Below are 18,853 nucleotides of genomic sequence, written 5' to 3'. Positions count from 1 at the left end.
GAAAACAGTCCCAGCCTATCCAGTCTCTCCTCATAACTCAAGACCTCCACTCCTTGTGAATCTCTTCTGTACTCTGTCTCACTCAATCACATCCTTCTTATAGTATGGCAAACAGAACTATACACACTATTCCAGGTGTGGTCTCACAATCATCCTATACAGCTTTAACATGATGTTCCAGCTCTTGTACTCAATGCCCTGTTTGATGAAGACAAGCATGCCATACACCTTCTTTGCCATTTTGTCTTGCCATGTCGCCACTTTCACTAACTATCTACTTATACCCCTAGGTCTCTCTCTTCTACAGTGCTCCCCAGGGCCCTGTCATTTACTGTGTAAGTTCTGCCCTGGTTTAACTTCCCAAAAATGCATCACTTTGCACTTGTTTGAATTAAATTCCATCTGCTATTTCTTTGCCCACTTTCCCAGTCGATCTAGATTCTATCGTAACCTTGGACAGCATTCTTCACTCCCCAACACATCACCAATTTTCGTGTCATCCACAAACTTACTAATCATGCCACCTACGTTCTCATCCAAATTGTTTAAAAAAATGACAAACAGCAGGGGACCCAACACCGATTCCTGCGGCACACCACTGGCCACAGGCCTCCGATCTGAAAAGCAATCCTCTGCTACTACTATCTTCCTCCCTCCACCAAGCCAATTTTGTATCCATTTGGCTAAGTCACCCTGGATCCCATGTGATCTCACCTTCCAGACCAGTCTACCATGTGGGATCTTGCTAAAGTCCATGTAGGTAATGTCTACTGCACTGCCCTCATCAATTCTCTTGGTCACCTCTTCAAAAAAGTCAATTAAACTCATGAGACACAATTCTCCACACAAAAAACCATGCTGACTATTCCTAATCAGTCCTTGTCTTTCCAGATGCAAATAAGTCCTGTCTCTCAGAATCCCATCCAGTAACTTACCCACCACTCATCTGTAGTTCCCTGGCTTATCCTTGCAGTTCTTCTTAAATAAAGATACAACATTAGCCATCCTCCAGTCTTCCAGTACCTCACCTGCAGCTAAGGAAGATACAAAAATCTCTGCCAGGGCCCCAGCAATTTCTTCCCTTACCACAGTGTCCTTGGGTACACTTGGTCAGGCCCTGGGATCTATCCAGCTTTATGCATGTCAGGATCACCAACACCTCTTTTGTAATGTCAATATGTTCAGGACATCACTGTTCTTCTCCCTGAATTCCTTTGCTTCCATAAGCTTGTCCACAGTAAGTGCAGCTGAGAAGTATTACTTTAACACTTCACTCATCTCCTGTGGCTCTACTCATAGATGACTGCACTGATTCTTAAGGGGATCTAGTCTTTCCCTAGTTGCCCTTCTGTTCTTAACATAATTATAGAATCTCTTAGGATTCTCCTTTACCTTATCTGTCAAGGAACTCTCATGTCCCCTTTTTGTCTTCCTGCTTTCCTTCTTAAAGTGTACTACATCTCTTATACCCCTCAAGGAACTCACTTGATCCCAGCTGCCAGTACCTGACATATGGATCTTTCTTTTTCCTGACCAGAGGCTCAATATCCCTCGTCAACCAGGGTTCTTTAATCCTGCCAGCCTTGCCCTTCACTCTAACAGGAACATGTTGAACTCTCCCAATCTAACTTATAAAAGCCTTCCACTTGCCAAATGGCCCTTTACCTCCTAAATGTCTCTTCCAATCAACCTTTGCAAGTTCATGTGTAATGTCATCAAAATTTGCCTTGCCCCAGATTAGGACTTAAACTCGTGGACTAATCTTATCTCTTTCTATAACTATTTTAAAACTAAAAGAATTATGGTCACTGTTCCCAAAGTGCTCCCCCACTGACACTTCAATCACTTGCCCAAACTCATTGGCCAACAGGAGGTCGAGTGTTGCCCCCTCTCCAGTAGGGCCATCTACATATTGCTCAAGTAAACTTTCCGGGACATATTTAACAAATTCTGCCCCATCTCATCCCTTAACACTGTGGCAGTCCCAGTCAATATTAGGGAAGTTAAAATCACCTATTATTACAATCCTATCATTCCCACAGCTATCTGTGATCTCCCTACATGTTTGCTGCTCCAATTCCTGCTGACTACTGGGGGGGGTCTATAGTATAATCTCATCAAAGTGATCACCCACTTCTTATTGTTAAGTTCCACCCCTATAGCCTCAATGGATGTTCCCCCAGGAGTGTATTCTCTAAGTACTGTGATGTTCTCCCTAATCAAAAATGCAACTCCCCTCCTCTCTTACCTCCACCTCTATCACACCTGTAGCATCTGCAGCCCAAAACAATGAGCTGCCAGTCCTGCCCATCCCTCAACCATGTTTCTGTAACAGCTATAACATCCCAGTCCCATGTACCTATCTCTGCCCTGAGTTCATCTGCCTTACCTGTCAGTCTTCTTGCATTAAAATAAATGAAGTTTAGCCTGTCAGCCCTTACTCACTACTGTCCTGCCCCTGCCTGTCCTGCCTACTGGACTTGCTTTAACTTCTATATTTGCCTCAACTTTCTCATCTGCCACACTACTACTTTGGGTTACACCCTCCTATCAGACTAGTTTTCACATCCTACTTTCTAATATGATGGATATATGTACTGAGTAGGTACTGTAAATGTTCAATATGATGTTTCAACCAGTTAAGACAAACAGGCTGATTTAAAGAAAACAGTCCTGTTTGTTTAGACATAATACTTGCAGAACATATTGGGTAAAGGAATAGCTAAGTCTATCAATTCAAATAAAAGGATCTTGCGGATTTATTTATGTGTATTTAACAGGTAGCTCTTTCTGAGCTGAAATAGCTTAATTCAATTTTCTTTGTCTCATAATTGTATGAAAAGTATTCTGAAGCATGACCTCTGCGACTAGCTGAAACCATCAAACAGCAGTGAACAGTCCAGACACATTCCATGAATGATGAAGAACAAGCCCAGATATGAAGGCTAACGTCCAAAAATCTTGGGTTTATTCCAGGTTACAATGAAGTTTGCACAACAAACAAATGCTATAGATAAATAAGGACTTTATCATTGTATGTTATACTTAACCATGTGTGTTTTGTTTCATGCAGGTGTGCAGTCTGAGAAGAACCACGACAAAATCAAATACACCTAGAGATCTCCAGGTTTCCTCCTCGTTACTCTATACACTCTACATGTTACTTCACTGCAGATGAGCACCCTACAGGGTCAAATATAGTAAACTGGCAATAAGAATGGGGTGGAAAATAATTAAAGCTACCCAAAGTAACAAAGCTGTTGAATACAACGAGTGACCATGTACTCGCAATGATAGGATGAATCTGAAAATACGAAGCAATGGGACTCAAATAGACATGAGAGTAGGAGAAATAAAGAGTGGTGCATGCCAATCATTGAGTATAATCCTTTTAGCTACTAAAGCAGGAAGGTGCAAGGTGACAACTTGGACCCAGTATGGTTAAATCAGGAGCCTTGGCATTTATCATGAAGCACCTGAACCCCTCTGAACTTATGTAGAATAGGTGGAGAAATTCTTCAGGGCAAACAATATTGTTGAACTATAGGTTGAGGACAAAAGTGTGCCCACTAAAAACAAAAACATTTATGAAGATAGAGAGGCTGGGATATATATGCCACTTTGGCAGACTTCCTGGCCAGGTGAAAGGTGCTTCAGTGGATGAGGTGACAGAGAGACGCTGGATCACTTTAATCCAACACCTTCAAAGGTTACAGAAAGCTACAAATCTGGAACCAGAAACCAAACATCAGACTAGATCACTAGTGATTATGAAACGTGCAGTCAGAGGTTATTGTGGAATCAGGTACAATTATTATGTTTAAGAGGCATTGAGACAGACACTTAAATAGGCAAGGTATAGAAGGATATGGTCCAAATGTGAGCAAATGGGTTACTGTAGATAGGCAAAAAGGTCAACATGAATGTGGTGGACTGAAGACCCATTTCTGTGCTGGACAACTCTATGACTCAATGACTACTCAGATTTTTGAAGAATCTGTCTCAAAACCAAGTTTGGCGCGTTGCAAGATAAGTCCATGTGTTATTTAGCAGGTGAGCAAATTCAATCTAAATTATTAAATAAACTAGGTTTGATGTTGAGTGTGCATGTAAAATCAGCACTCAATGAAAATGGTTTCCAAAACCAATAAGAAATTTTGGCCAGTGCATAATGTCAGAGTTAATATGACATATGGGTAAGCAGCAGTAGCAAAGGCAGGAGTTCCAATATGAAGCCTAAATCACACAAGTGAGTTTGGCATGAAAGTCAATACTAGCAAGAAAAGCTGCTACTGAAGTAATGGAGATTATTTATCACAGGTATGCCAGCTTAGCAGGGTGAAATACTTCAGTGGCAAAAGGAAAGGACACTGAGCCTCAGTGCATAAGGGTAAAGCCAAATGGCAAGCCAGAATAATGTCAGCCAAGTAGGTTTTCAATTTGAGGGCAACATTTATAACAGAAAGCCAGAATAGATGGGCACATACAATACTGAGGCTGATAAGCAGTGTGAAAGAACTGTTAATTCTGCATGCATGTCATTACTGGCAATGAAGAAAAATGCAGCAATGTTAAAATCAAAAGATCATTATATCACAATGAACGTCAAAACAGCAAAATGTTCAGCAAAATGTTATTAACAAAAGACACGTTGAACCATTACCCAGTACAACACTGAACTTAGGTCGGATTCAATGTGTAGTTTCTCACAATTGTCAAGAAGTGGATTAGTGCGAAGCTACAAATTTGGAACCAGAAAGCAAAGGGTCTTTGGTTACGCCAATCATAATAGCAGTTAGGAAAAAATTGTCTCACAGAGTTAAAAGTGAGCAGAAGAATGCAATCCAAATGAGGATTTTGTGGCCACACCTAGATAAGCCTCTGGGTCCTGACCTTGCAACAGTGCTGGAACCTCTGCACTTCTGCAACAATGGCTGAAGAAGGATCAATCACAGTAGTTCGACCTCAGTAGAGAAGACTTAGTAGTGAGTCCCTCCTGATGCACCATGACACCAGTGCATCCTAAAACTCAGTGCAGAAGAGCTTCAGTCTCAAACCTACAACATCACCACCAACATCAGAGAAGACGAGGATATTTCAGGAGATCTCAGAGATGCTGGAGTCATGACCATCTTCATGAAAGAAAACAGGTCTGACTGTGGAACTAGAGAGGGGTCTCCCTGCTGGTTACTGCAGGGAAAGTCATTGCCTGGATCCTCCTCAATCACCTCCTCCTGGTGTTTGAAGATCTACTCCCTGAATCACAGTGTGGTTTCAACCATTAATCCACCTCTGACTCCATCATTCAGGAGGGGCTCCTCAAAGTTGGCTGCCCATAGAAATTCACCTCCACCTACAGCTTGCTCCACAACAACATACAAGATGTGATAGTAACTTATGGGTCTACCGTGGAAACAGTCTCAGTGCAATTGGTGCGTCATTGCCCCAAATATTTTTCATTCTTTCTTGCTTCAGTGTTGCATCTCACCTCCAACAAACTTCCCTCAGAAGTGGAACTAAGTTTCAGAACCAATGAGAAGCTGTTCAACTTACAGTAACTCCATTCCAGAACAAAGGTTGGCCAAAGCTTTGTAGACGAGCTGCAGTACGCTCAAAGGCGGGGCTCCTAGCTATCGTCAACTTGTTCTCAAGGCAATGTAATGCATCAGTAGCATACAGAGGGCCTGTGAAAGCATCAAACTCCTCACAATCTACCCAGCCGCCTTCCTCATCAGGCACCTTTGTGAAAAAGTCTGCAGTTCCCACACTGATCTCATCATCTACCTCAGAACCCATGAAGCAGGAGTGGAAGCAAAGTTGTCCTCAATACTGAGGAATTGCCTGAGAAGAAGACACTTAGGCCTTCATCCTCCAATTCTTTATCCGTAAGTTAAGAAATCATTTAAATGGTTAGAAATGCCCATTTAGTTGATTCCTAACTTTGTAAAACAATCTTTTACCCTGATTAGATATGCCAAAACAGTACAACCTGTTTCACGTTAGTACTTTATTTATATTTCAGTTAGGATACAAGAATGATTTTGACTGTGCATAGTAAATAACAAAATCATAAACTTTCATGATAAGCATTTTTAATTTTAACGATTTTCAAACTTTGTGAACGGTATCTGTTCCCATTACTGATAATCTCCTGAGGAAACACAGCACACTCAACAGGATCTGCTGGTGTAACATCTGAAAAGTAATCAGTACTGTTTCCACTAGAGAGACAGTTTTATTTAGTATATTGTGAAAGCAATAACCTTCTGTTTATTTTGACAGGCTCAGAAATCTTCTGAAATGCCTTTACAGTCCCATTAAGTCCAGCAATTTTGGTTTGAAAAATCTTTGTTTGCATCAATTGTGAAAATAAAGTCTTCTCCAGGAATATCTAAGTAACCCACTAAATAACTCTTTGATTTATAAATTGCCCAAATCTTGATTATTTCTCTAGTACTCCCTGAAGCCTGTAACTCGTAAGTCTTTATTATGAATAAAATTCTGTTCATTCTTTGAAAGTTTGGAGAGACACATGTTTTAAATTAAGGCAGCATTTTATATTGTAATAATATCTGGAACACTTAACTGCATGGTTTGAATTGACTAAATTAACAAATCTGTTTGGGTTGGGTAATTAAAAAAATAATAGAATGGTTAATTGTTCTCTGAAGGCTATCTTTTTAAAAGGTTTGAAAATTGTCATATTTTCAGTGTTAACCCATTTAAATGAAACATTTTATGATTAGAAGAGTAAAACTGTGCTTATTTCAGAACCATAAGTGGAAAATCAGGGGGTATTTTATCTATCTTTATATTATCCACCCCATTAGCTATTCAGCTGATGTTGATGACAGACAACCAAAGAACCTTTGTTTGCTACAACCAAAGCAGAAACAGCTGTGGTGAAGCATTTGTGCTCAGGTAGACTGTATTCAACCAACCAATGAAGGATTGCAAGGAAATAACGTACCTTAAATTAGTTATAGATTCATTAGCAATAATTTTTAAACAATGAAAAAAGGAACATACAGTAAGAGGAGGAATTTTATCTCATTGTGGCAGAGAGACGAGCAGAGGATGGGATGAAGGCAGAGTGGGTGGGGTACAAAATCCTTGTATTTTGGAGACTCACTGCAGCTGGTCTGTTCTAATTACTTTGAGTTATCATTTGCAAAAGTAACTCTGGAGAGTTGTGTTAATTATAACACCTCAAAAGTCTATAAATGCTGAAAATCTGAAATGAAAACAGAATTGCTGATCAGACTGCATCTGTGGAGAGGGAATTAATTAAATTAATGTTTTAGGTCAATGACTTATCCCCAGAACTTTCATGCTTACATTTGAGACAGACTTTACAGGAGTAATTGTTTCTTATGGAATTGAAGAGCAGCTTTCAGTCATAAGAACATAAGAAATAGGAGCAGGAATAGGCTGTTGAGCCTGCTCTGCCATTCAATAAGATCATAGCTGATCTATCCATGGACTCAGATCCACCGACCTGCCTTTTCCTCATAACCCTTAATTCCCCTATGCAAAAACCTATCTATGTCTTAAATATATTTAATGAGGCAGTCTCCACTGCTTCCCTGGGCAGTGAATTTCACAGATTCACTACTCTCTGGGTAAAGCAGTTTCTCCTCATCTCCATCCTAAATCTATTCCCCTGAATCTTGAGGCTACGTCCCCTAGTTCTATTCTCACCTACCAGTGAAAACAACCTTCCTGCCTCTATCTTATCTATCCCTTTCATAATTTTATATGTTTCTATAAGATCCCCTCTCATTCTTTTGAATTCAGTGAAGTATAGTCCCGGATGACTCAATCTCTCTTCATAGGCTAACCCCCTCATCTCCGGAATCAACCTGGTGAATCCCCTCTGCACTGCCTCCAAAGCCAGTATATCCTTCCTCGAGTAAGGAGACCAGAACTGCACGCAGTACTCCAGGTGCGGCCTCACCAGTACCCTGTACAGTTGCAGCATAACCTCCCTGCTCTTAAATTCAATCCCTCTCGCAATGAAGGCCAACATTCCATTTGCCTTCTTGATAACCTGTTGCACTCGCAAACCAACCTTTTGCGACTCATGCACAAGCACTCCCAAGTCCCTCTGCACAACAGTATGCTGCAATCTTTCACCATTTAAATAATAATCTATTATCTTGTTGGCAACTGGGATCCACAATAGAGTCATAGAGCATGGAAACAGGACCTTCGGCCCAACATGTCCATATCAACCAAGATGTCTATCTGAGCTAGAAGTGAATGTAGAAGGTGGGATTAACAAGCTTGTGGATGATATGAAAATTGGTGTTGCTGTGGATAACAAGGAAGTTTAGATTGGTAGGAAAGTTGAGCAGAACATTGGCAGATGGAATTTAATCCCAACAAGTGCAAGGTGATGCATTTTGGGAAGTCAAATAGGGTGGGACACATACAGTGAATGGTAGGGTGCTAAGGAACATTGAAGCATAGAAAAATAGGGGTCCAAGTCCATAGTTCCCTGAAAGTGGCAACATAGGTTGATAGGGTGGTAAAGAAGGTATATGACATGCTGGGGGCATAGAATATAAAAGTTGGGACATTATGTTATAACTTTGGGCTGGTGTGCACTTGGAGTATTGTGTGAAGTTCTGGTCACCACATTCTAGGAAGGATGTGGTTGTGCTGGAGAGAGTGCAGAGGAGATTCACCAGGATCTTGCCTGGATTGGAGAATTTTAGTTAGAAGGTAGTTGGTATCTGGAATGCGATATCTGGAATTCTGTCAGAGGGGGTGATGGAATCAGATGACTATGTTGAAGAGGCAGTTGGACAGATGCTTAAATAGACAAGGCATAGAAGCTTACAGTTCTAATATGGGCAAATAGGATTAGAGTAGATGGGCCAAAGGTCAGCATGGACATAGTGAGCTGAAGGCTTCATTTCTGTGCCGTACGACTCTATGATTTTATGACTTTTCCAATATGCACATACTTTGAGTACTTTGGATCTACTTGGATCTCTGGATATAAGGATGTCGACTGAGGTAATTAGATGTGAGATATGAGGAATTTTAGTCTGTGATTCCTGCTTACAAGTTCTTACATCAATCCCAATGGATGCAACATTTAGTTTTGCAACTTATGCCATAGTTATTTTGCTCCTCAAATATATTGATTTCAAGCTGTTAAGAAATTACAAATACACTATTAAATGGATACTTAGGTTGGCCGAAAAGTTGACATCCCCATCTACTGCTTAAACCTGACAATTGATTAATGATGAGAATGTTCCAACTTTAACCGTATCAACACTCCTTTGAAGGCAAAGCACTCTTTTAAGACATTTTCAATTAAACTATGTAGCATGTTAAGTGAGCACTTTAATTAACTTTTAATTTTAATTAAACTTAATATTGAAGAGTTCCATTATAATGAAAGCAAAATAATTATGATGTGCAAAAGATAAAGAATGGTAATAGAAGAGTGTCTCCCATCTCAGATACAGTAATCATTACGTAACCATGCTGTTAAGAGAGTCACAAGTTTTGGTGCGAAGCTGGGCTGGAATCACATACAGGCCAGCCCAGGTAAGGACACCGATTTTGATCCCACTGATTGGTTTGTTTTTAAAATGATAATGCATCAGCCGTATGATCACATTTACTGAATCATGCTTCTAATTTTCAGATTTTCTTTTAAAAATGTGAGGATGACAGCAGGGTGGAGATTGTGTTTTGTATGTGCAGGAAGCAACACCAATACAGTTGTCACTGTATCAGAGAAAGAAGTGAAGGAGTTGACTCATATGGGACTGAAAAAAACTGTTCCTTGCATTCCACAAAAAGACAGGCATAGCTTGGCCCATATACCTCTCATCTGGAAAAAGTGAGTGGTTTTGAAGGAGAAGTTATTTAATGTGAGAACAAGTTCAACCAAGTGAGTGTGTTGGTAGAGGGGAATGGGTTGGGCCTCTGTTTAAGAAAGAAGCAGAGGGCCCTCAGACCCTTCTGATGTGGGATGAAGGTGTAAAGGAAACGTATGTCTGTCGGGAAAATGCCAAGATGGTCCTGCTTGTGGATCTTGGGCAGAAGACAGAAGTATGATGTCTGAGGCTGGGGTACTACATTGGCTCAAAATTCTGGAGGGAAGATCTCCTAGGGAAATGAGGTCCATGACTATGTGGGAGGCTACGGTCTGATGTTCGATGGTGGGGTTGAGCTCCAGAGGGAGGCAATAGAATAATGACTGGATAATCTGCTTTCTGTGATGCTAGTTAAGTGGTATTGGTTAAGGTTACTGGGAATAGTTCTCTTTGCCTGTGTTCAAATAGTTCCATGAGATATTTTGCATCCATTTGGAAAAGTAAGTGGGATCACAGTTTTAAAGTCTCGTGAAAAGCAGCATTTCTGACGAAGCAGCACTTCTGTATTATAATGGAGTGTCAGCCTAAATATAGGATATGACCTGAGTTTTGAATGACCTCAAGTTTATGAAGTGTGAAAAATGAAAGTTCAGCCAAAGGACTATTTGAATGGTCATCCAGATCTAGCAAAGGCAGAGATCTAAATTCCCTTGTTCCTTGTAAAGGTTTTCAGTTCTGGTTGACTATATGAGGTTCATTTGGAAAAGATTCTTTCATTTCTGAGCCATGTTAAATATTATTTGTATCCACATCTTTCCCATTTTGTTTTGGTGCTGTCTGCCAAATTGTATTTCATATAATGTCTGTCTTTTAAGCCACAAATTGATATCTAACAATGGGGGTGGGTCGCCATGAAAGGACTGTTGCAGGACTTTGTTTCTGCAGGGAGGGGTAGAGGAGGGACTGACGGGGGTTGACTTGGAATCAAGCATTAGCTATGTGGATTGATGGCACTTTAGAGGAACAGACAACAATGAATACATTCTGATCTGACTCCAACACACATCACCATGGGACATTATCTGCTTCCTTTCTCTTCCTCTTTCTCAGATCTGTCTGAAGAGACTTTGTGATGTGATCTTTGTTCCTCCTGGAGATTTGGATCTCATTGTTGTGCAATTCTGTGCAGGGTACAGCAGATTTCTTCCTTTCTGAAGACCTTGATTGGTGTGCACTAAGGAATGTGCAAGCACCTGAGGTGCATCTTCAACAGGTTGATAGCATCCTCAATGACTTGTTTAATCATATGGTATCATTACATCATCCCTGGGCCTCACTCCTGAGGTGCCTTGAGGGTGTTATCAGCCACTGCTGGGCTCCAAATTGCTAGCCAATTAGTCTGCTTTGAGGTGTGAATGGATGAGGGAGAGTGGACAATGTTATCAACATTGCACTTCAAATATAATATGGTTTTTGCTCTGCCTTAGCTTTCATTATGGGACATATTAGAATTGGAATTGGAATTGGTTTATTATTGTCACTTGTACATGAGGTACCGTGAAAAACTTGTCTTGCATACCATTCATACAGATCAATTCATTACATAGTGCATTGAGGTAGTACAAGGTAAAACAATACGGAATGCAGAGTAGAGTGTCACAGCTACCGACAAAGTGCAGTGCAGGTAGACAATAAGGTGCAAGTTCATAACGAAGTAGATTGTAAGGTCAAGAGTCCATTTTATCGTACTAGGGAACCATTCAATAATCTTATAACAGTGGGATAGAAGCTGTCCTTGAGCTTGGTGGTACGTGGTTTCAGGCTTTTGTATCCTGATGGGAGGGGGGAGAAGAGAGAATGTCTCAGGTGGGTGGGGTCTTTGATTATATTGGCTGCTTTGCTGAGGCAGTGGAGGGGAGGCTGGTTTCCGTGATGTGCTGGGCTGTGTCCATGACTCTCTGCAGTTTCTTGCGGTCCCAGGCAGAGCAGTTGCCATACCAAGACATGATGCATTCAGATAGGATGCATTGATAAAAGTTGGTGAGTGTCAAGGGGGACATGCCAAATTTCTTTAGCCTCCTGAGGAAGTAGAGGCCCTGGTGAGCTTTCTTGGCCGTGGCGTCTATGTGGTTGGACCAGGACAGGCTATTGGTGATGTTCACTCCTCGGAACTTGAAGCCCTCAACCTTCTAGACCTCAGCAAAGTTGATGTAAACAGGTGTATGTACACCACCCCCCCTTCCTGAAGTCAATGACCAGGTCTTTTGATTTGCTGACATTGAGGGAATGGTTGTTGTCGTGATACCATGTCACTAAGCTCTCTGTCTCCTTCCTGTACTCCGACTCATCGTTATTTGAGATGCAGCCTACTACAGTGGTATTATCTGTAAACTTATAGATGGAGTTAGAGCAGTATCTGGTCACACAGTCATGAGTGTATAGGGAGTAGAGTAGGGGGCTGAGGACACAGTCTTGTGGGGCACCAGTATTGAGAATAATCGTGCTGGAGATGTTGACATATGGCAAACCTACTCGTCATTCCCTCCCTCCTTCCTTCCCTGCCCCACCCCTGCCTTATTGCCTGTCATCCCCACTACCATTAAGTAAAATATCAACAGTTGCTGGGGGTGTTTGGGAGTTGTCTCAAAGGTGGTGCAAACCCTCCAATTCTCCATGGAAACTGTAATTGTATATAGTACATACAATGTACCCACTTCCAAAGTTCCCACTTCACTATACCTTCATATACACTTCACAGATGGAAGGTCCATTGACTTGTTTGTGTACGTGCTCAGGGGAAGATTCACTGATGGTGATTTGTAGGTCAGGTATTGGTTATATTGTTTGTGGTGGCCACACAAGCCAGGGTGCAAAGTTGGTTGTGTGACCACCACAGCATTTGTTTCCTTAAAAAATGTGCACATGGTTGAGTTAAAATATTATTTCATGGAACACAATCTGACTCATCATTTGTAGAGGCCAACTGCATAAACTCAACAAACAATATTGTTAATCTATGCTGATTTTCACTTCTATCAATGCTATTGACAATTAGCATATATTTATTTTAATCTCTGAACACCCATGATAAGCTTAGAGTGCAGTAGTTGTGATTATATAGCCATTAAAGAGAAATGTTGCTTTTAGACTTACAAGGATGTTAACAAAATTGCATTTGTTATAGAGCTGGTGGAGACCACCATATACAATGCTCATTGAAATAAATTGCAGTGTTAATATTGTCTTATGACACTGATGGTGTTATAATGGGACTCTGTGTATGACAAGCCCTTTAAAAAGAGGTTGCAGTTAATTACATTTATTGTACTTCCAGCATATGTTTCAAATCAAAATTTTTTAAAAAAGAGGAATGGGGAGAAAATAGCCTACCTTCAGGAATTATAATGGCTATGCCACAAATTACAGTCTTTACAACAAAAACATGTTACTTATTTCTTTTTTAACTGATAGAAATAAACATTTCTACATGTTAACAAACAGGGATGTGAAGGTCATTGTATAATCAGGGAGCTACTTAATGTCTTTCCATGTATTTCATAAGAACTAATGCATCGAGATTCATCTATAAGTAATCTTACAGAGAACTGGTGAGGTTAATTTTAACAAAATTCACCCAGCTGTGAAACCCATAGGTTTGGATGAACCTAATATTAGATTTCATCCTTGCATCCCACCTAATATTATTTTCTTTTAACATCAAGGGAGAGTAAAATTGTATGAGGTTTAAAACTAATGCCATTAATTTCTTGCCAGATGGTTTAGGTTAATATTTCCCCTAGTTCTTATAGAATTCCATGTAAATTCCAGGCAATGCATAGGGAAACATGAAGTACATGAAAGCAAAAGAATGGGAGAAGTTTCATTCTTTCCCTTACCCTCAATCAAGCTACAATGCAATAGAAGTAGAATTTGATTGCACTTGGAAAACAGGTCAAAACCAAATCAGATAACAGTGTTGAAGGATAGACTTAGACTTTGCATGCAACCTTTACAATCATGCTCAATCCGCTGGCCTGATGGATTGCTGAAATATGACTGACAGAATGATGCTAATGAAATGTTGAAGAAACTACGGACAAAGTATTTTCAGAATGGTATCTGGTTTAATCTGGGACATCAGCACGGTGGTACAGTGGTTAACGTTGTTGTCTCACAGCTCCAGGGACCTGACCATGCGTGCTGCCTGCATAGAGTTTGCACATTCTCCCTATGACTGTGTGTGTTTCCCTCAGGTGCTCTGGTTTCCTTCCATATCCTGGAGATACGTGGGTCGGTAGATTAATTGGCCAATGTAAATTGTCCCTAATATGTAGGTGGGTGGAGTTGATGGGCGTGTGAGAGAACAGGTGATGGATCGGTGGGTTGGTGGAGCTGCAAACCTGATGGAACCTACGAAGGGTGCTGGGATCACAGTGCATTCATGCGATAAGCCGCAATTTTTACCTTGGGTGTAAACATTACACACTTGTTCTTCATTTAAGCAGTCTTTATGAAGACTATTGCCATGAATGAGAAAGGGACATTGATAGCAAAAAAGTAAAGAGAGAAGTGAGAGTACTCTATCACTAACAATTGAGTAAAATAGTTTTTTTTTTAATTGTGGCAATCTAAACCACCCTAGCAGCCATGGAGAAGACTAGCATATATATGAAAAGGTACCCGATGCTGAAATATTTGATATAGCCTGAATAATATATTCCAAAGATATACTATCTTTATCATGATGCTTCAGACTAGTTATTCTATTGCCATCTTATTGCGCTTTCGCAATGCACCTTCATCATTGTACGTGATTACAGGCTGTAGTTCACTGTCATAAGGGTCCAGACTAGATTCATCTCTGATTTGGCCACCTACATTACAGTGGTCCTCAGAGCTGATGTCAACCTCCTCTGGCATAACAGCTGAGTCATCACTTTCATGGACAAGATACTTCCAGTCTTCATACTGGAGATCTTCCCCCTTAATACCATCACCACTTACATCTATGCCAATATGTGCACCTTTCTGATGGTTTAGTGCTTGGCATTTTTGATTTTGTCTTATTTTATCATCTGTAGTTTTGCTGGACAAACATTTATCTTCTATTTTGTCTTCCAACTCCTCGGCAGAAAGTTGATTGGACTCAGAATAATTGATGTCATGCTGGCAACTGCATCTGGGTTGGGCTGTCTCCTCAGGATAACCTTTGAAAAATGAATCTAAAATTATTGACAATTAGATCATTTCAAACTTGACCTATGTATTATATTGTAAAACAAAAGGACGTTTCAGGGTAATATGGTCTCCCTAATTTTTTTTAACCTGAATTCGTAGCATCAGTAAACATAAATGGAAATGGCCTGTTATTAAAAAGTTCTGACACTATTGAGGTTAAATTGGAGCAGGAAACACCTTTTTTGTGCTGTGCTGACTCCTAAGGCCCTAAAATGGCAGGTAGGAACTACAGGCACACAGGACAAGCACAGATAGGTCTTGCTTGCCCACCTCTGAAGCAATCGTTAGTCAAACTGCATACCAGGTAGGTGACCAAGCATCTGCTTTGAGTTCAGAACAAACTACCGTTGGAGCAGTGAAGAACCAGCACTGGCCAAGCATTCCTAAAAAAAAATGGCAAGCATTCAACACAGTTAACATTGTTGAGGTTCCCAATCTCCCCTTGGATGTGACAACCAATGCCCAGATCACTAGGCCCCAACTCCCTCCTCCACTTTACTATGAGTTATTTTCCAGTGTCCTCCATGTATGGGTGTATGGTAACTCATAATATTAAGTTCCCACTCAACTTTCTAATTCTACTAGGCAACTCTTTAAGGTCTGACAATGTGCATTAAATGGTACTCCCTTACCTTCAGTAATGTGGCACTCACATGGAATACAAATTCCAAAATAACTTAAAACCAGTGGGTTTTTCCTGAATTAGGTAAGAAAATAAATTCACTGTGCTTCAGTTTTAGTGCTGACACTACATAAATAAAAAAGAGGCAAACTTCCCATTATACTGCTCTTTATTGTACATGCATTCCTTTTAGGATGTGCTGTAAGTAGTTAAGGATTTAGCTGTACCTTCGCAGTGCTCCATGCAAGGGGATTCCTCTGTCTCTTTTTCAGGACCAATGCCTTCAATGAATTTCTGCTCTTTCATGACTCTGGTGATTTCTTTCAATTGTCTCAGTAAATTTTCTTCCTGTTCACTGGTATCATTTCTAAACCTTCAGCACACAAAATAAAAAATGTAGCATTCTGTCAGACACTAACTCAAGATATGATTCAGGGAGTTACGTAAACATTGTTTTCCCTCACCCTCCCTAAATATTGAACTGTTCATCCAAGATGGAAAAGGTTGAGGAGGAATGAAGTTGGAAATGGAGTAGACATTGTAAAGAGGATGAGAGCGAGGTGAGAGGTGGTTGTCCTGGAAAGGAAAGGGACATGACATTCGCATGGGTTGTCAGTCCTTGTGATGAAGAAATCCAAGAACTCCTCACATTTTGTGATTGTGAAAAGGCCCAAGGGAAGGCTGTATGCTGTGCCTTATCATCAGAAATAAAAAGAGTTGAATATTACTGTTGCCCCCCAGGATGACTCTGAAGCAGGAGGACTTGATTGTGGATAAGGAAACACAGTTACCCTTCAAATGGTCCAGCAACTTCAAATTTTAGAATAATAGAACTTTGCAAAACAGAAAAAGATCATTCAGCCTAACATGCCTTTGTTAGGTCTTTGAATAGCGTTATGGTTAGACCTTTTTTTAATATCATTTTAAAATATTCTTCAAAATAGTTGTCTATTTCTCTTTTAGAAGTTATTGATATTGCTTCTATCATTGTTTTCAGTAGGAAATTAGGGCCTAACAATTGCCTGTAACTGAATAGAATTTTTGCCTCTTGCTTTGTCTTTTGGAAATGATTTTAACTTTATTTCCTCTAAATCTCAGTCTCGTTAACCAGTGATTTATTATATATTCTTACTTGAATAAAACACTTTAAAAGTTTGAAGTATTCTGACATACTTCTTCTTAACCTTCTCTGACAAAACAAAAATCCTTTCTTAAAGTATTGCCCAGCCAATATCAAACTTTCCATTTGTGGATAGCTCAATCTGTTTATCTGTGGTCATGACCATCCTCAGTAATGCATTCAGTGGAGACTGACGTCATGCCACTGGACAGCTGTATGGAAGTCATTTTATCCAAAGCCATGAGTTGATACAATGGACTTTTTTCACAAACAGAAACAGAGTTCTGATAAATGGTCATTGACCTGAAACATCGAGTCTGTTTCTCTCTTCATTGATGCTGCCAAGCCTGCTGGTTAATCTGGCATTTTCTGTTTTTTTTCTCCAGATTTCCAGCATCTGCAGTTGTTTGCTTCAATGGCCTTATATGTCCTGCTCCAACATTTTGACTGGTTACCTATCCCATCTCCAACCCATGCTTGTAAACATCATAATGACCATTTTATAATGGGTATAACTGACAGTGCAGGAGGATTGGCATCATGAGCAGCACTCGGGGTGATGCCAGCAGGGACTCTGTGCCAACAGAATTCCTGGGAGTTTAGGTGAAACATCATCTAGAACAGGAGCAGGGGTATTGTGAGCAGCGGAGCATTCCCGGACTGGATGTTTTTGCATCTGTCATTAAAACTATTTATACAATAACACTCCACCAGAGGACAGTATGTGTAACACTAAAGACATTCACAATTCTGCAAACAATACAAAAAATTAGGACAGGGCCCTCCAAATAGATACCGCATTTCTGTTTTATTTTGGTGAATCTTTCAGTCTTTTTGTTCTTAAAAAAAATTAAACTAATTTCAACATCTGCATATAGCACTCCTTAATGTTTTTCGGTTGCAAACATCTTAATCAATTACTGCTATGGTCTTTAAGTAAACTGAAGAATTTTTTTAAATAGAGCTTTTATTTCTCCAAGAACCATTGGTTAGTCAGCTGTGATCTCTGGACAGAACCAGTGCAGTTGGACACAGTCTACAAATGTCGGCATCCTCTCTATCTCCCTCATCCTTCACTCACAGCGCCTGGCACTCTGCTGCGTTGTCCAAATGTGAAAATCATTGCTCAGTCCAGTTCTCTGCATGAAGAGCATTGAAACTCAAGTGAGATGTCCAGCTTTTCCTTCCCACTGCCAAGATATGGAAGCCAATTGCAGCATCCGCACTGCGTGAAAGCATCCAGCTCAGGTGGGAAGAATTACATAAAACCTGCAGCAAAGAGAGGGTCCAACTGGTCCAGGTGCTGCTCATATTTCAGGTAAGCCCCGCCCACTCATGTTTATCTACTCTTACAACTATCTCTTTACATTCTTTCTCTCTCATCTAATCCCAGAGAATCAGACTAAGGATCTTCCTGGCTCTGCCTAAATGACAACACCGGCAAATCATTTCATGGTTCCACAAGCTAATCTGGTACTCACTCAGCTTTTCACTGAGCTAACTGATGGTAGACATCCAGTAGCAGCTAAAGTAATCATAGCATCCATGGCACATTATGATGGGTGAACAGTTGACCAGGGATCCGGTTGCTGATCACTATCTAGCTGAAAAGATAGAAAATGACAGTAGCCTCACCCCTAATCTTCCTTCCAACATCCTTCTCATCACCCCTTCCCACATTCTCTCTTATTTACAGGGTAGAGGTGGTGCAGGAATGTATTCTGCTCTTTTTGGCCCTACCCTTGTGCCTCTCTCATTTCAGATAGCCAAGAAGTGCAATCTGTCGAGACCACAGTGGCACTTAGAAAAAGTGAGGATGAAAACACACCATCACTCTGTTTCACAGCAGCAACCATCCATCATTGGGCATAATTTAGAAATGAACTTTGAGATAAGTTTTTCTGCATGAGTGGCCTGTAGCTGGGGCAGGAGGTTGGGGAGCCCAGTTGCCAGAGGCCTGAAGGACCAGGTCTCACTTGAGTTCTGCCACAGAGTACTCAGCTGAGCACTTGGATAGGCAGATTACAGAAG

General features: G+C 40.6%; 1 protein-coding gene across 1 annotated transcript in view; it reads right to left on the bottom strand.

Moving 5' to 3' along the window:
* Positions 1-14,440: 14,440 nt before the first annotated feature.
* Positions 14,441-18,853, bottom strand: part of LOC127577833 (protein RIC-3-like) — a 31,756-nt gene continuing 27,343 nt past the window's right edge. The window contains exons 5-6 of the mRNA XM_052029434.1: positions 15,930-16,075; positions 14,441-15,049 (exon numbers count right to left, since the gene is read on the bottom strand). Of these exons, the coding sequence (XP_051885394.1) occupies positions 14,601-15,049; positions 15,930-16,075 (595 nt within the window). The 3' untranslated portion in view covers positions 14,441-14,600. The remainder of the gene's footprint in view (positions 15,050-15,929; positions 16,076-18,853) is intronic.

The sequence above is a fragment of the Pristis pectinata genome, chromosome 14, assembly GCF_009764475.1.
Source record: "Pristis pectinata isolate sPriPec2 chromosome 14, sPriPec2.1.pri, whole genome shotgun sequence".
Classification (NCBI taxonomy): domain Eukaryota; kingdom Metazoa; phylum Chordata; class Chondrichthyes; order Rhinopristiformes; family Pristidae; genus Pristis; species Pristis pectinata.
This window is presented reverse-complemented; position numbering and strand designations above follow the sequence as displayed.